General features: G+C 46.2%; 1 protein-coding gene across 1 annotated transcript in view; it reads right to left on the bottom strand.

Annotated features, from left to right (window-relative positions):
- Positions 1-430: 430 nt before the first annotated feature.
- The window catches only part of Supt6h (suppressor of Ty 6 homolog (S. cerevisiae)), a 37,457-nt gene continuing 20,274 nt past the window's right edge, over positions 431-17,613 (bottom strand). Inside the window, 14 exon segments of the mRNA XM_013016293.1 lie at positions 431-1,188; positions 1,441-1,628; positions 2,062-2,228; positions 2,313-2,390; positions 2,634-2,746; positions 4,737-4,861; positions 5,023-5,136; positions 6,409-6,647; positions 7,547-7,742; positions 8,922-9,062; positions 10,298-10,440; positions 10,879-11,026; positions 14,904-15,111; positions 16,366-16,506. Coding sequence (XP_012871747.1) covers positions 1,002-1,188; positions 1,441-1,628; positions 2,062-2,228; positions 2,313-2,390; positions 2,634-2,746; positions 4,737-4,861; positions 5,023-5,136; positions 6,409-6,647; positions 7,547-7,742; positions 8,922-9,062; positions 10,298-10,440; positions 10,879-11,026; positions 14,904-15,111; positions 16,366-16,506 — 2,188 coding nt within the window. The 3' untranslated portion in view covers positions 431-1,001.

Here is a 17,613-nt window from a genome sequence, read left to right as displayed (position 1 = left end):
CAGCTTCTGTTTCTAGGTGTGTGTGTACGTGTGTGTGTATGAGACAGAGCCAATTATTGGGGCAGAAACCCATGTCACTAAGAGATCAGGGACCAAGGCCCAGCTGGGAAAGAGGAAGGAGTGCAAGGTCAGAAACCTGGAAATACTTCCTACAGGGAAAGAAGACGATGGGGCTGCAGGAGCCGTTTATGAGGTGCCAGGCCCCAACTCAGCATTTCATCCTGCCTTCATAGGTAGAGGCAGGGGTCGTCATCGCCACAGTAAGACATAAGCTGGCATGGGGTCATAAGGCTCAAAAGAAGGGGATAGGGATGTGATCCTAGGCAGTCTGAATCCTTGCCTCTCTCACAGATTGGGAGAGGAGGTCGGAAGCCTTTGGAGCAAACTGCTTTGAAGCCACTCTTGCAGGTGGAGAGACCGTTTTGAGTGCTCTGTAGAAACACTGTTTATTCAAATGACAGGCAGGAAGCATGGCAGCAGCAGGTGGGTAAGGATGGCCAGTCAGGGGCTGGCAGACCAGCACTGCTCCCTCATGTCCCCCACAATCCTTTGACAGCCACCAAGATGTTGGTATCAGGACCAGAAATACTTTCCCTCCTCTCCCTCCTGCCCCAAATTGAATAAATAGCATCCCTTTCCCCCCCAAGGTCTGGGGGACATATGAGTTGAGCTTGATGCCCCATGATAGCCAGTCAGGTGAGGGCAGAAGCTCAAAATGGCTTATCGGGAGTAGAATACACATGGCTCCATGCTTGTTCTTATCTTCCTCTTCCTCCCTGCCACTTTTCCCTCCCAGCCTGGTCCCAAAACAGGTGGTCAGTAGAGAATTGCTGTTGATATACACTGAACTCAAGTTCACAAGGCTATCCATCTAGGCTGACCACCAAAGAGAACATCACTTCAAGCCAATTTATGGACAAAAAAGGAGGGACAGAGAGTGAGGCAGTGGATGGCCAGGCCTCTCAGCCTCAGAGGTGACCAGAGTCCAAGGAGCAGGGCCCCTACCGATCCATCTCATCCAGGAGTGGGGTCGCATCGCCAGCAATGGACATGGGGGTGCTTTCGATCATGGGGCTGGGGGAGGGTCGAGGTGTCAGCCGCTGCTTCTGTTTCCGCCGTTCTGCTTCCTTTTCCTGAAGCCACTGCTCTGCCATTTTCCCCCAATCGATGGCTGCGTGGCTGTTGGACCTGGGAGGGAGAAGGGCCTTTGAGATCAGTACTCTTTTGGGCTCACTAAGAGGAAAGCCCATCCATCACTTACAGATTAAATACCTGTCTTTCTGGTGACTCCAGTGAGAAAGGAAGCTTATACTTACACAGCTCTTCCGTGTTCTCAATACCAGTACCCTTGAGAAACCATGTGGGCCTTGACTCTCAAGAGGACATGGCTTCATGACATCTGCTAACAACCTGCCTGTACCACCCACCACCTTTACTTACTTTGGCTGCTGCTGCCGTTGCCGGGAGCTCGATGAAGGCTGGGGCTGAGCCTGGGCGGACTGTGGGGTAGTGCTGGCCTGGAGCTGGTGGTATTGAGGTGTGGTGATGGGCTGGCTTGGGGTTGTGTAGGAGTAGCTGGGAGTCATTAGTGGTGTGGCCACTGGCTGCTGGGCTGGCGTTGGGAACACCTGGAGAAAGGATCAGAGAAGTGGGGATGGATTCTAGGCTTATTTGGCTCTGCTGAATTTCTGGCAAGCTTTAAAGGTGGATTCAGTACAGGGCTTTCCATGTCCTTCACAATCCTGAGCAGTATGAGGTTCTAAGCAGCTGAGGGAGGCCAGCAGTCTGGTAGCAGCAACACAAAGCAGCCCACCAATCCTAAACAGCTCTGGGTTTCTAGTGGCTTGAGAATTCCTAAGATCCCAAAGGAGACTGGAAGAACAGGCCTCTTTTTTTATTCCCAGTTAAATGGGCTGGGAAAATTATTGGTTAAGTGATGGCTCCTAAGGCCAGGGCAGTCCTGTGCACGTACACAGCCAGAGGTATGTATAGGATATGTGTCTGTGGGTATATTAAGATGCCTGTCCCTCTCCTACCCCACACTCCTCCCAAGCCACATACATGATAAGCACTGCTGCCGCCTCCACTGCCACCATAGCCGTACTGGCTGGAGGCCCACTGGGCTGGGGTAGCATTAGGGTTCTGTCCCTGGCCTGTCACAGCAGCAATGGCACTGAACATCTGCGATGTCATATTCTGGGGCAAGGCATTCACAGCTCGTGTCAGATCTGTAAATACACAGAAACAAAATGAGCATGTAAGAGGTGAAAGTCCCCTTCCCTCTTCCCTGGCCCCAGGCCTGAGCACCTCACCTGCAAGGTTGATATTGGCCGGAGTAGCATTGATAGAGGCAGGGGTCCGTGTCCTACTGCTGCTACTAGGAGTGATGCCTGTAGGAAATGGATATAATTAGTTATGTGACTTAAGAAACCTATTTCTGTCTTCCTAATTCAGGGGCTACGGGAGGGACTGAGGTGGGTGGAAGGAGGAGGGGAAGTTGCATAGACCCAATAGGAACAGAACTGCTCTGCTGCAATGATAGCCTCCTCTCTCCCCCAGAAGACCAGCAATCACTTGGTCAGGCTGCACCTGCCCCTCCCACCACAACCCAGAAGTCAGAGAAAAGAACTCGCCTGGTACAGGGTCCTGGTAGTGATCTTTAAACCACCTGAAGAGCCCATTCACAGTTGGGAAGATCTGGCCCCGGTACCTGAATCCTTCAGGAGTTACTGTTACATATTCTATCCTGAAATTTTAGAAGGAAATATACATCAGATACCCTTGGACTCAGCTGTGAGAGACCAACCGAAACGTGTTCACCATGTGCAATAGCCACACTGGGTGCTAAGGAAGAGAAGAGGTGACAGGGCCTATGTGAAGGGCAGCTGTACAGCCAAGACCAAGACCAAGATGTCAGTAGCCTCGGTTTGCTGTGTACTGGCTGCCAAAGGAAGGCTTGCTGGAGGCTGTACCACCACACAGGCTTCAGTGAAGGCAGCCCCCAGCTTGCTGAACTGTTCCTCATAGATGTTTCCAAGCCCTACACAACCCTGGCTTCCATCCTCTTGAAGAATACTGGTGAATCTGGAAAGGTTTCACAGAAAGAATGACAGGGCAGGGAAGGTGGCTTAGTGGTAGAGTGCTTGCCTAACATGCAAGAAGCCCGCAGTTTGATTCCTCAGTGTCACATAAACAGAAAAAGCTGCAAATGGCACAGTGGCTCAAGTGGTAGAGTCCTAGCCTTGAGCAAAAGAAGCTTAGAGACAGTGCTCTGAGTTCAGTCCCAAGACTGGTTAAAAAAAAAAAAAAAAAGGAGCATTCCACAGGTATGCCCAAGAAAGGGTAGGGCCTAGAGTAGAAGGCTTTTATTATATGGCCCCTAAGCCTGCTAAAAAAACCTAAGCAGTGCATTGAACTCTGGTTTCTCTTCAGATCGTATAAATCTTTCGCCTTTTACTAAGCAGTGCATTGCTGTGGACCGATGTAAGTAAGCAGAAATACACACATGCTTTGGCCTAGGGCTATGGGAATGATAGGCCAGGGCCAAGGCAGAGAAGGCTGGAATGACTAGGGTATACAAAAGATAGAAGGAAGCAAGCCTAAGAAACTTGAGATTCCACTGTTTCAGGATGAACTAGAGGAATGCAGATAAAGGAATACTTCAGAAAGGGCAGCCTGACAGTCACATGCACACAAGAGAATGGGAGACACAGAAATTCCCCTTACAGGGCCCACGCCCTAGTACACTGCGGTATCAGTGAGCCAAGTGCGGGAGTCCCAAGGAGGGCCAAGCAGGTAGCAGATGGAGAGATCAGTGTGCTACTCCAGTCTTACCAATCAGCAAGGAATGCCTCTGAGAAAGGGAGGTGAGGGCTGGGAAGGTGGCTCAGTGGCAGAGTGCGTGCCTCACATGCATAAGGCCCTGGATTCGATTCCTCAGTACCACATAAACAGAAAAAGCCAGAAGTGGCGCTGTGGCTCAAGTGGTAGAGCATTAGCCTTGAGCTGAAGAGCTGAGGGACGGAGCCCAGGCCCAGAGTTCAGTCCTCACGAGAGAAAAAAAAAAAAAAGGGAGGTGAAGGGGAGAGAATTCTTATTTTTCTGCCAATCCTGGGTGTTGTCCCTGAGCCTTTTGCTCAAGGGTAGCCCTCTATCAATTGAGCCACAGCTGCACTTTTGGCTTTTTGTTGCTTAACTGCAGATAAGGATATCAAGAACTTTCCTGCTTGGGCAGGCTTCAAACCTTGATCCTTAGATCTCAACCTTTATAATAGCTAGGTAATAACAGTAGCCTGTAAGAGGCATGAGCTACTGAGGTCCCCTAGAACTCTTTTTCATGCTAATTCCCCCTCCCTTTTTTTTTTTTGCCAGTCCTAAGGTTTGAACTCAGGGCCTGGGCACTGTTCCTGAGCTCCTTTTGCTCAAGACTAGTATTCCACTTGAGCAACAGTGCCACTTCTGGCTTTTTCTGTTTATATGGTACTGAAGAATTGAGCCCAGGGCTTCTTGCATGCTAGGTGATCACTCACCAAGAAGTCACATTCCCAGCCCCGCTAATCCACCTTTCTTAGGTAAATTTTCACCTCTTGCTCTAAATCATCACCCCCTTTCCCACCTCCAACCTCAGTTCTGAACAAGTAAGTGAGGAAAGGCAGACAGGCTGAAGCAGAGCAGGATGTTCCCTTCCAGCTTTCCTGTGGGCCCAGCAGGAGCCGCTTCTCAGCACCAGTGCTCACCTGGGTTTACCCCGGGGCTGGTATCCCAGAAGGAACTTTCCAGGCAGTTCCTTGCAGGCACAGATGAAATAAGGGATGAAGGTGGGCTTCTCCTTCTTAGTTTTGATGAGCAGCTCCTCTAATTTCTGGGGGTAGAATGAGGGGGAAGAGGTTGGGATAGCAATGTGCTTGGTAGGATACACATATCTGGCACATACACATGTATACTTGTTTCATCACCTGAGCGTTCCTAACATTGAAGGGAAAGTATCCAGCTTTAGGAGCCTGGAAGGTAAGCCTGGCTTACCTTGCGGTCCCCACCACTGCAGTCTTGATAATACTTGTGATTCAGGAGGTCTCGAGCAAAGGATGCCATGGGCTGAACATAGCGGGCAACAATTTCATCTAAGTCTTCAAATTCCTGTGGAAAGAAGGTGAAGGCCTCATATGTCACATCCATAGCTAAAACTCCTGGTCCTTCATCAAGTATTCCTTGTGAGAAACCCTGGCAGGGTTGGGGCTGGAGGTTAAGGTTTCCCAACCCTGTGAAGCCTCACTCCATTGCAAGATTCCCTCAATTTATCCAATGGACTGGAGTTGTACCCTGGCACCCAGGCAAACTAGTTTATGAGGCACAGCCTCAAGTCCTAACTGTGGTTCTCCCCTGGTACTTGGGAACAGGAGGGAACTTCACCAGATTTCACTGAGCACAGTCAAAATACTTGCTATGTGTGTTCACACACCCATTTCAGCTTCTTCACTGGTACTCTATAATCTACTTCAAAATTTAATGTACAGGAAGCAACATATACAAAACTGATGACTTATCCCAAGCACCACCTTCTGTTTTTATTTTTACTTTTTGCCTGTCCTAGGGTTTGAACTCAGCCTGGGTGCTGTCCTTGTGCTCCTTTTCCTCAAGAAAAGCACTCTACCATTTGAGCCACAGTGCCACTTCCAGCTTTTTCTGTGATTAATTGTAATCTCATGGACTTTCTTACCCGGGCTGACATTGAACCATGATCTTCAGATCTTAGCTTCCTGAGTAGCTAGTATTATAGGCATGAGCCACGGGTGCCAGGCTCACCTTTTTTGTGGGTGTTGCTGTTGGTTGTAGGGGATGAACTCAGGGCCTGAGCACTGTCCCTGAGCTCTTTTGCTTAAGGCTAGGGCACTACTGCTTTGAGCCACAGCTCCACTTCTGGTTTTCCAGTGGTTAACTGGAGTTAAATTTCTAAGGGACTTTCCTGCTCTGGCTGGCTTTGAACCATGATCTCAGATCTCAGCTTCCCAAGTAGTTAGGATTAAAGGAGTGTGCCATCAGTGGCCAGCCCCACCTCCTGTTTTACTACTTAACACTGCACAATTAAAATGAATATGGGATATGTGGCTTAGTGGTAGAGTGCTTGCCTAGCATGCATGAAGCCCTGGGTTCAACTCCTCAGTATCACATAAACAGAAAAAGATGGAAGTAGCACTGTGGCTTAAGTGGTAGTCCTAGCCTTGAGCAAAAGAAGCTCAGGGACAGTGCCTAGGCCCTGAGTTCAAGCCCCAGGACCAGCAAAACACGCACACACGCACGTATGCACGCGTGCATGCACACATCTGAGATACTAATATCAAATGAAAGCAATCTCGCATGGCTTTTGGAACCAGGAGTGGGGCTGGGTAGGTGATCAGGCATGGCTCTTACCTCACTGTTGATCCACAGAGTGGCTCCCAGGCTGAAGGCATTTTCCTTGCCTTCTTCTCGCACATCCACATGCTGGTAGATGCCGTCACTGACTTTCCAAGTCACCGTCAGGTGGTTCTCACCCTTGCTGCTTGGTCGGATAATGACATCCCCCTGGTCCATAGTCTCCATCATTTTTTCTGCTTGTTTGAAATTGATGTTGTGGAAGGATGGATGTGCAATCACTCGTTTAATGTATGCTGAGGGCAAGAGAGGATAGGATTAGGTGATATAGGCTAGTAGCCAACAGCTACAAGGGTTTAGTTTAGACCAGGGTTTAGTTTCTGACCCACTATGGGTTTCTGAGGCTCTTTCATGCTGTCTGGGTCTGATGTGAATGAACTGTTAGCAAGGGGTCCCTAGCATGCCTAGGACAATAAGGTTTTATTTATTTAATTTTATTTATGGTCGTGGGGCTTGAACTCTAGGCCTAGGCACTGTCCCTTAGCTCTTCAGCTCAAGGCTAGTGTTCTACCACTTGAGCCACAATGCCACTTTTGGCCTTTTCTGTTTGTGTGGTGCTGAGGAATTGAACCCAGAGCCTCATGCATGTGAGGCAAGCACTCTACCACTGAGCCACCTTCCTAGCCCCCAATAAAGCTTTAATAGTCACAATGCCTTAGTAACAAAATGTGACTGAAGAGATCCGGAGTTTTAGTTCTACCCATTCATCATTTCATCTTTTTTTTTAAACATAAGCAAATCTTTTTAATTTCTAGTTATTTATTCATTCATTTATTTATTTATTTAGATTGTGGGGCCTGAACTCTGGGCCTGGGTGCTGTCCTCAGCTCTTCAGCTCAAGGCGAGTGCTCTACCACTTGAGCCACAGTGCCACTTCTGGCTTTTTCTGCTTATGTGGTGCTGAGGAATCGAACCCAGGGCCTCATGCGAGGCAGGCACTCTCCCACTGAGCCACCTTCCCAGCCCCCCCATCCATCATTTCTTTTCATTAACACCTTTGGGCCTCAGCACCTTGAAGCTGAGTATCTATTCTAACTAGGAAACTGATATACATGTACTCTTTGACCTGAGTCCTACACCGTGAAAGCTACCAAGATCTTCAGGCTTACAGGAGTGGTGGTGGTGGTATACTCACTAGTCCGCTGCTGCTTCCGCTTCATGTCCTCTTCCTGCTTGTGGTCTGCTGCTTCCGCATCAAAGTCATAGTAGGTGTCCTTGGGCAGTTTCCACTCATTGTTCCTGTCCATGAGGTCTGAGGTGCGGCAGGTCAGGTCTGCACTGAACTTCTCAATGTCAATCTTCATGATACGGCAGTGAACAGTCATTCCCACCTAGATCCACAGAACATGTGAGCTGGAAGGGACAAAAATGATCTAGCCCAATGCCCTATTTTACATAGGAGAACACCAAAATCAAGGCAGATAAGTAAGGTTTGCTTAAATTTAGCCAGCTGGTAAATAGCAGAATATGAATTTGGAGGTAAGTCTGGTGTGCAGAAGAATATAGGCCATGCCTTTACCCTATACCTTTCAACTCTGGGTTGGGAAACCAACTTGAGCCTGTGGAACTTCCTTCCTCATCAACTGACACTCTTCCCTTCTCCCATAAAGTCACCTGCTTACTGCTTCCATGGATAATCAAAATCTAGCTTTTCCATCTTTGGAGGGAAAACAAAGTAACAGCTCTTTTATGTACTTTATTGGACTTGAGCCCTTCTAAATAGTTGCTATAAAGCTCTGCATGGTGGTTCTCCTGTTGAGAATTTTCCCATTAGGGATTTCTTTCCCAAGCCTTCTAAGCCCACAGTCCTCCCATGTTCATAACATTTAGAACTAAAAAGCTGGCAGATCTGGTCCTAGCATGCCACTGACTGGGTGATCCTGAAAAGGCACTTTCTCTGAAAAAAGAAGATATTCCGGTCCCATCATATTGTGGGATTAGAGACAACATACATCAATGCCAAGTGCCAGTGTCTACTGGGTGTATAGTAAATAGCTGCCATGGCTGGAGAATACTAGGACAGAGTTAGAAATTTACTGCCAAGCTCTAGGAAGAAACGATTTGAAAGTTTCTTCTGTGTCTCTCAGGTCTGCTGTGAAAACCAGAGGTGCCTTGTTCATGGGGCTGCACCACACATCCTGTTAAATCTCTTAAAGCAGTACTGCTTGGCATGGGAGAACAGGCAGAGCCTTTCTTTTTGCACCATGTGATACTGGGTCTTGCTTCCTGCTCTTTGCTGAAACTTCAGCTTCCCACACAGGAAGCGAGCCCTCTCTCAAAGGGCTGGCAGCTGGCAGAAATTGCTTTACAAAGGCAGTAGACAAAAGCTGCTACTCATTCAGATGCTTTTCTCAGCTTCTTCCAGCTACTCATAACCCTACCACCAAGCTCTCTCCACCAGCAGCCACTGGGAACACAGCCTAACGTCTGGTAGAGATAGCATGAAGTTAGAGAACTGACTTGGGGTGGTTGGAAACTGCCCTACATCCTTAGGCAAGTCATTTATGTACCTTCACTCGTTCCTCTGGTCGCTTTACCACTTTGTCACTGAGGAATTTAGTAGGGATGAAGCCAGTAACACCATTGTCCAGCCGTGTTTTGACACCAATAGCTTGGCCAGGGCACGAACCACTATCAAAGTGGTTCCAGACCTGAAGAAAGACATGAAGAAAGGAGGTTGATCATTAAGGTCCCAAAGATCACAAGTTCAGAAAGAACTGAAATTTATTTTACCATTGATACTTGGCACTAGTCTGAAAAACTGACTCAGCCACCTCCAAGGGAGAACTTGACCACCCACAGTGTTCCTTGACTCATAGCTGATGCTTGGAACCAGATTACTCTTTTGTGCTTAATTAACGCATATCTCTCTAGTTCCAACTGAGGCCCTTTTTGTTTTGTCCTGCCTTAGTGAGTATAAGAAGTATCTAGGGATGGGAATGTGGCTTAGTGGTAGAGTGCTTGCATGCACAAAGCTCTGCTTTTTTTTGTTTTTATTTTTGTCCGTCGTGGGCTTGACCTCTAGGCCTGGGTGCTGTCCCTCAGCTCTTCAGCTCAAGGGTAGCCCTCTACCACTTGAGCCACAGTGCCACTTCTGATGTGGTGCTGAGGAATTGAACCCAGGGCTTCATGCATGAGAGGCAAACACTCTACCGCTGAGCCAGCCCTCAAAGCCCTGGGTTTGATTCCTCAGTACCACATAAACAGAAAAAGCCAGAAGTGGCACTGTGGCTCAAGTGATAGGGTGCTGGCCTTGAGCAAAAAAAAAAATTTTTAAGCTCAGGGATAGTGCCCAGGCCCTGAGTTCAAGCCCCAGGACTGGGGATGGGGGAGTGAGAGGGGAGGGAAGAGGTAGCTATGTAAGTCTTCTCAGGATGACTTACTACGGTGGGATGAAATATCCCTTGGCTATCTCAGATCTTGGACAAATCATATCAGATGTTTTTATTGGTTAAGGCTGAGAAACTCTTTTACATCTGTCTAATAAGGTGGCTTCAATGGCTTCTGACCATCAGAAAGGCAGATGCTGTCTGGAAGAGTACAGAAAAAAAAATAACAGAATTGAAGGAAGCCTGCATATACCTTCTAATAAGTATATACTGGGATACTGCCTATCCTCTAGGTAAAAAAAAAAAAACATGTGCATTCTCATTTTGTTTCTGGAGTGATACACAGAGAATAGGATGAAAGTTTAGGGTTAGGATGACTCCACCAGAATGAATGTATAGATAATGTATAGGTAAATTCTCAGTGGCATAGGGAAGGACTTTCTTAAACCAGCATGTAATCTATCCTTCTTTTTCTGTGTACTTGATTCTTTTTAGATCACCAGAGCATTTAATCAATCAAAGAAATTCACTAAAGATGATGACACTGCAGCACCTACCTCACTTAGTTCAGGAAAATTGTCCTGTTGGCAGAAGGGGCATTGCCACAGCCCTGTCTCATCGTTGCGGATGGCTTGGTCATAGCTCTCACCCTGTGGACGCCTGTGAGCAATGCCAGTGACATTGCAGATGATGAGCTTTCCTACAGGAAAGGAGAGGATGAACAGACAGCAGAGAATGGAGAGGTGACCCATTCTTACCAACCCAGTAATGACAGAACTTCTTTATTTTTGTTGGTCGTGGGGTCTGAACTCTGGGCCTGGGCACTGTCCCTCAGCTCTTCAGCTCAAGGTTAGCACTCTACCACTTGAGCCACAGCGCCACTTCCGGCTTTTTTTTTCTGCTTATGTGGTGCTGAGGAATCGAACCCAGGGCCTCATGCATGCAAGGCAAGCGCTCTACCACTGAGCCACCTTCCCAGCCCTTGGCTCTTTTTTTTAGATGAGACTTTCTTGTGTTTCTTTTCCTACAATACAAACCTGCCCCATTCTATTGAAATTATTGCCATGTTTGAGACCAAAAGCTCCCTGTTCCCCCAAACACATATTCCTTTAACTAAAAATATGACTTCAGAGCTTACCAATATAGAAAGTCTCTGGTGTTTCTTTGGTTAACATATTGAAGATTTCTTCTGTATTAGGAGAGCGGTAGGTTGTCCGGAGATCCTTATACCGACAACTCAGCTCTGCTCGGATGTCATAAAGAGTGATGTGTTTGTCACCATAGCCCTGGGGGAAGATCATCAGAAAAAGCCTTCAAACTATTCTCTAACCTGCTCTATGCTGAAACCTCATGGAAGGTTTCAATAAAAGAAGTAGGAAGCCAGGCGCTGGTGGCTCACGCCTGTAATCCTAGCTACTCAGGAGGCTGAGATCTGAGGATCGCGGTTCAAAGCCAGCCCGGGCAGGAGAGACCGTGAGACTCCTATCTCCAATAAACCACCAGAAAACCGGAAGTGTCGCTGTAGCTCAAGTGGTAGAGCGCTCGCCTTGAGCTGAAGAGCTGAGGGACAGCACCCAGGCCCAGAGTTCAAGCCCCCCGGCCGACCAAAAAAAAAAAAAAAAAAAGAAGTAGGACAATTGGCTCCTATCTGGGCCTCTCCTCTTTTTTCCCTCCCTGGATGTGGGGCATGAACTCTGGACCTGGGTGCTGCTGTTCCTGAGCTCTTCAGCTCAAGGCTAGCACTCTACCACTTGAGCCACCGTGCCACTTCTGGCTTTCTCTGTTTATGTGGTACTGAGGAATTGAACCCAGGGCTTAATGCATGCTAGACAAGCATTCTACCATTCAGCTACATTCCCAGCCCTGGGCCTCTCTTCTTTTCCTTCAATATTTATTACCAGGAGCTGGGGGCATGGCTCAAGAGATAAAGCACCTACTTAGCAATCCTAAGGCTTTAAGTTTAAATCTCAATATGAAAAAGAAGGGGGAATAAAACCCAACAATTTTTACTAAAGGAAAATTTCCTCTACTTTAAAAAATTTTCTTTCTGGTATTAGGGTTTGAACTCAGGGCCTGTGTTTGCTAGGCAAGTACTCTACCATTTGAATCTGCCCTTTATTACTTTATTTTTCAGGTAGGGTCACATGATTTTTGCTTGAGGCCAGCTGAAGATTCTCCTACTTATTTTCTGTTTAGCTGGGATGCCAAGTACGTATGTTACCAGGCCTGGTTTACTGGTTCAAACAGGATCTTATTTCACCATGTCCAACTTTTTTTTTTAGATGGTATTGGAGTCTGAACTCAGGGAATTGAGTTTGTTATATAGGCACCTGATACTCTTTTTTAATTTATTTTTTTTGCCAGTTGTGGGGCTTGAACTCAGGGAACTATCTCTGAGCTTCTTTTGCTCAAGGCTAGAACTCTAAAACTTGAGCCATAGAGCCATTTCTGGCTTTTTGTTTATGTGGTACTGAGGAATCTAACCCAGGGCTTCATGCATGCTTAGTAAGCACTCTACCAATAAGCCACATACCCGGCCCCAGCACTTTACTCTTTGACCCATACCTCTAGTCTTTTTTCTCCTAGTTTTATTTCATTCATTCATTTTTGTGCTGGTACTGGGGAGGCTCTTAACCTCAAGATTTAGGCACTGAACCTTAGCTTTTTTGCTCAAGGATAACATTTTACCATTTGACTAGAGATAAGAGTCCCATGGATTTTCCTAGCTGGGCTGGCTTCAAGGAGATTTTTAAGATCTCAGCCTCTTGAGTAGCTAGGTTTACAGGTATGAGCCTTGGCTCCTGGCTTCCCTTGGTTTATTTTTTTTAATTAGTTATTTTTTTTTGTCGGTCATGGGGCCTGAACTCTGGGCCTGGGCCCTGTCCCTCAGCTCTTCAGCTCAAAGCTAGTGCTCCACCACTTGATCCATAGCACCACTTCTGGCTTTTTCTGTTTATGTGGTGCTGAGGAATCGAACCCAGGGCCTCATGCATGCAAGGCAAGCGCTCTACCACTGAGTCACCTTCCCAGCCCCTTTAGTTATTTTTGGGATAGGATCTCACTTTCTCACTTTTGGAGAGTCTCTTTCCTCTCCCTTCTCCTCCCTGCCCCCCTTCTCTGTTGGTAGGAATGCTTGAACTCGGGGCCGGGTACTCTCCTTTGACTTTTTCACCAACACAGATACTAACACTTGAGCCATACCTCACTTCTGACTTTGGCTGGTTAACTAGAGATAAGTGTCTTAGATTTTTCTGTCCAAGCTGGCTTTAAACCTGGATACTCAGATCTCAGTTTCTGAGTAACTAGGATTACAGGTGTGAGCCTGCTATTTTTTTTTTTTTGACACTTGGGTCTGAACTCATGGTCTCATGTTTCTACACAGATGCTCTACTCTAGTTCCACGTTTCACTTTTTGCCAGGCTCTAGGCTTTGATGCTCTTGTACTTTTTGCTGAAGTTTGTATGACAAGCATATACATCATGCTCAGCAGTTGTTGAGATGTAGTCTTACAAAAAGTTTGCCTGGTAGCTAGAATTACAGGCCTGAGTTACTTTTTTTTTTGTTCAGTCATGTGGCTTGAACTCTGGGCCTGGGTGCTGTCCCACCCAGGGTAGCACTCTACCACTAGAGCCACAGCACCACTTCCATTTTTCTGGTGGTTAACTGGAGATAAGAATGTCATGAGGGCTGGGAAGGTGGCTCAGTGGTAGAGTGTTTGCCTTGCATGCATGAGGCTCTGGGTTCAATTCCTCAGCACCACATAAGCAGAAAAAAGCCGGAAGTGGCATGGTGGCTCAAGAAGTAGAGTGCTAGCCTTGAGCTGAAGAACTGAGGGACAGCACCCAGGCCCAGAGTTCAGGCCCCACAACTGACCAAAAATAAATAAATAAATAAAAAGAATCTCACGAATTTTTCTGCCCTGGCTGGCTTTGAACCGCAATCCTTAGATCTTAGTTTTCTGAGTAGCTAGGATTATACATGTGAGCCACCAGCGTTTAGCTGACAGTTATTTTTGATTGTTCTTTCTTGGACTTTAAAACCTGTTACCTGGGCTCTGCCAGAGTTTCAGTCACAGCTCCATTTCTAGCTTTATAATTAAAGATGAGAGGCTACAGAGTTTCCTGTCCAGCTGTTTTTGAATTGCAACCCTCAGATCTCAACTTCCTGGGTAGCCAGTATTATAGGTACAAGCCACTGATGCATGGCTTTTTTTTTTTTGGTCAGTCATGGGGCTTGAATGCTGGGCCTGGGTGCTATCCCTCAGCTCTTCAGCTCAAGGCAAGCACTCTACCATTTGTGTCACAGCGCCACTTCTATTTTTTGAGTGGTTTGTTGGAGATAAGAGTCTCCTGGACTTTCCTGCCCAGGCTAGCTTTGAACCTTGATCCTCAGATCTCAGCCTCCTGAGTAGCTAGGATTATAGGCGAGAGCAACCAGCCCCGGGCCAGGCATAGCTTTTTTTTTTTTGTTGGTTGTGGGACTTGAACTTAGGACCTGGGCTCTGTACCTGAGCCTCTTTGTGCTCAAGGCGAGCACTCTTACCACTTGGGCCACAGTGCCACTTCTAGTTCTTGAGAGGTTAATTGGAGATAAGAGTCTCACTGGAACTTTTCTGTCCTGGCTGGTTTTGAACTGTGATCCTCAGATCTCAGACTCCTGAGTAGGTAGGATTACAGGCGTGAGCCATTGGCACCTGGCATGGCTTCCCCCCACACTTAAAAAAAAAAAAAAGATGATGCATCACTGCATTACCCAGGTCACCCTTGTGATCTTCCTGTTGAGTAGCAAGGAGGCACTTGTAACTAACTGTTTTTGCCTCACAAAAGGTTGTTTTCGAAGCTAGCAATGCTTCATGAAAACATAAACAAATGCAAACCTTTGCTGTCAGAAAGGAAGAAAGAGGGTTTAGAAGGAAACTCTAGTACTGACATAGGTCCCATCTCTCACAATTATAGTCAAAACATTTGAGGCTTTTCTGGCTCCTTAATAAGAAGACAAACAGTCCCTGGAGAAAGCCAGCAACATACAGACAGGGAAGTGGCAGGCCCAAGCCTGTAATCTAATAGTATCAGGGTTTCTCTGGATACTTGCTCAAGACAAACTCTCTTACCTAGGCCATTAGGACTGGTTCTTTACTACCAGACCTTCCACACTGTCACCTACCTGCCTCTCTAGTTCTTCGGCAAAGGCATCAAGATCTAAATCCTTGAGTCGTTCTGGGTTTTCCAAGATTTCTTCAAGGGCTCCTGCAGGATTAGCATCCTCAGCAGATTCATCATATTCCAGGGCATCTACTGCCATCTTCCTGGCCCATTCATAGGTCTCAGGGTGAACACGGGAACCATCAAGGACCTCAATGTATGAATCAGTGCTGAAGAAAAGGAAAAAAGGGGCAGGATATAGAACAAGAAGTCTCTAGTAACAACCCAAATTTCACCAATGGGGAACTGGTTAAATAAACCAGGGTACCTCCATATGATGGATACTGTACAGTCATTAAAAAGAATGAGGTAGATAGATCTGTGTGCTGACATGGGAAGATGGCCATGATGTACTGATATGTGGAAAATGCACTGCAAAACACTATGAATCATATGATCCCATTTCTTTTGGTAGCAAATGGGTAGTTAGTAAATGCATAGCAAAATTAAAATTTAGAAAAAACTAGTATACATAAAAATTGTTATGGTAGTTATCTCTGGGGAGTGGGGTTATGGGGGACTTCCACTTTCTGCATAATATTTCTTTATGTTGAATTTTATATAATGAACTAATATGAATCTTACAAGAAGATAAAACAAGAAGGGGGAAAAAGACCTGAGAATTTGCTGACAGCTGTTTTCCCCCATAAAGCCTTCCCAGGCTAGTCTTGCCCGTGCACTCACATGGACCTATGTTATTCGTGGAGTGTTACAGCAAAGCTGAGTGGAAAATGAAGTTTTAGAACTTGAAGCCTATTCCCCACTGACTTCCATTACTGAATTGAGGAGCTATGTGCCCGTGGAAAAGATCCTCCAAAGACTGAGTTGATAACTTCTGGAGAGGAAGAGGTCAATAGTGAAGTCCAAAGTCCAAGTGAATAGAACTTTCTCTCAAAAACATCATCTTAAAACATAACAATCACTCTCCCCCTTCTGTACCTCTTCACACCCACACTATTTTCCACTCCCCACATTCTTCCCACCCTTATCTGGACGCAACAAACCACAGTAACAAAATCTTGTGTTTTGTCCTAGGCCCTGAATTCACAAACTAAATTCATTCTTTTATTTCTCTCAGATGAACTAAGCCTCACATAATTGAACCGATCTTTTCCATAGGTCAGCGGCTCTTGAACTGAATAAAGACTCCTTACCTTTTCTTTAAAGCATTTCCTAATTTAGAGGTTGGATATGTAGCTCAGAAGATGAGCACTTGCCTAGCAAGTGAAAAACCCTAGGTTTGATCCTTACCATAAAACAAACCAAAAAGAAAAACAACAAAAAACAAAATAAAAACAAACCAATCCAAAACAAAAAATGTTCTAATTTAAATGGCTTGGGGCTCTTTGATAACACTAATCTCTTGAAACTGCAAATCAAAGCCCACAGGAATTCTCCTGGTTCGTCTAGGCAGAGGGCATCACCTGTCCCCCAGGGAGGCTGTGTCAATCTTGAGGAAGCCAGCACAATTCATGAAGACTTTGGGACCCATGTGGCACATGGTGACCAGCTGTGTTCGGCTCTCAAGTCGAGTGTTGTTTTGCTTCAGGATCTAGAGGAGAGGGCTGGAGTGAGCCATGGTAAGTGGTTAAGCAGGCCTCATCTCCCTAGCCTGCTTCCCTGATGGCTCTTGCTGATCCTCCATTTTGGAATCTGTTTTTACTCAGCTATTTAAATGAGCATTACCATAACATTATCTCACTAAAATGTTATTAATAAATTACACTATGTCATTACAGACTATATGCAACTAAAGAACTGCTTAAGAGTCATACAAATATACACTATAGGAAAAAACTTACATTATGAAAATATACCAATTTTTTAAGTAGTTTCCACTGATTAAAATTCTTTTTCTTCCCAATGGAAAAAACTCCAGTCACCTGGGTAGTAGTGAGTAGCTGATCCCTGTCTGTAATCTTAGCTACTTAGGCGGCTGAGACCTAAGACTGAGTGAGGTTTGAAGCTAACTGGTCGCTGTCCCTCAGCTCTTCAGCTCAAGGTTAGCGCTCTACCTCTTGAGCCACAGCGCCACTTCCAACTTTTTCCATTTATGTGGTGCTGAGGAATCGAACCCAGAGCCTCATGCATGCGAGGCAAGCACTCTATCACAGAGCCACCTTCTTAGCCCTCTATGAGACTCCTATCTCCAGTTAACCATCAAATGCTGCGTGGAGGTGTGGCTCAAGTGGTAAATGGCTAGCTTTGAGTAAAAAAGCCACGTGAGAGTGGATGACCCTGAATTGAAGTTCCAGTACACACACGTACACATACACGTACACATACACGCACACACACACACACACAAACTCTTTTACTCCCACCCTCCCTCCCAATGTTCCACAGTCCTGAGATTTGTGTCCAATCCAATATTTCTGGCTTTGTGTGTGTGTGTACATATAACGTATATATTGACAAAGCTTTTTCTGCTCACAGAGCTCTACCATTTGAGCTATACCTCCACTTCTGGCTTTTTGGTGGTTAATTGGAGATACGAGTCTCACATACTATTCTGCCTGGACTGGCTTCGAACTGTGATCACATATCAGCTGTTGTGAAGCTAGGATTACAGGTGTGAGCTACCCTCCTGTTTTATTTTTATTTTTTTGGTTGGTCATGGGGCCTGAACTCTGGACTTGGGCGCTGTCCCTTAGCTCTTCAGCTCAAGGCTA

This window comes from Dipodomys ordii, unplaced genomic scaffold (assembly GCF_000151885.1).
Source record: "Dipodomys ordii isolate 6190 unplaced genomic scaffold, Dord_2.0 Scaffold31, whole genome shotgun sequence".
Lineage (NCBI taxonomy): Eukaryota > Metazoa > Chordata > Mammalia > Rodentia > Heteromyidae > Dipodomys > Dipodomys ordii.
This window is presented reverse-complemented; position numbering and strand designations above follow the sequence as displayed.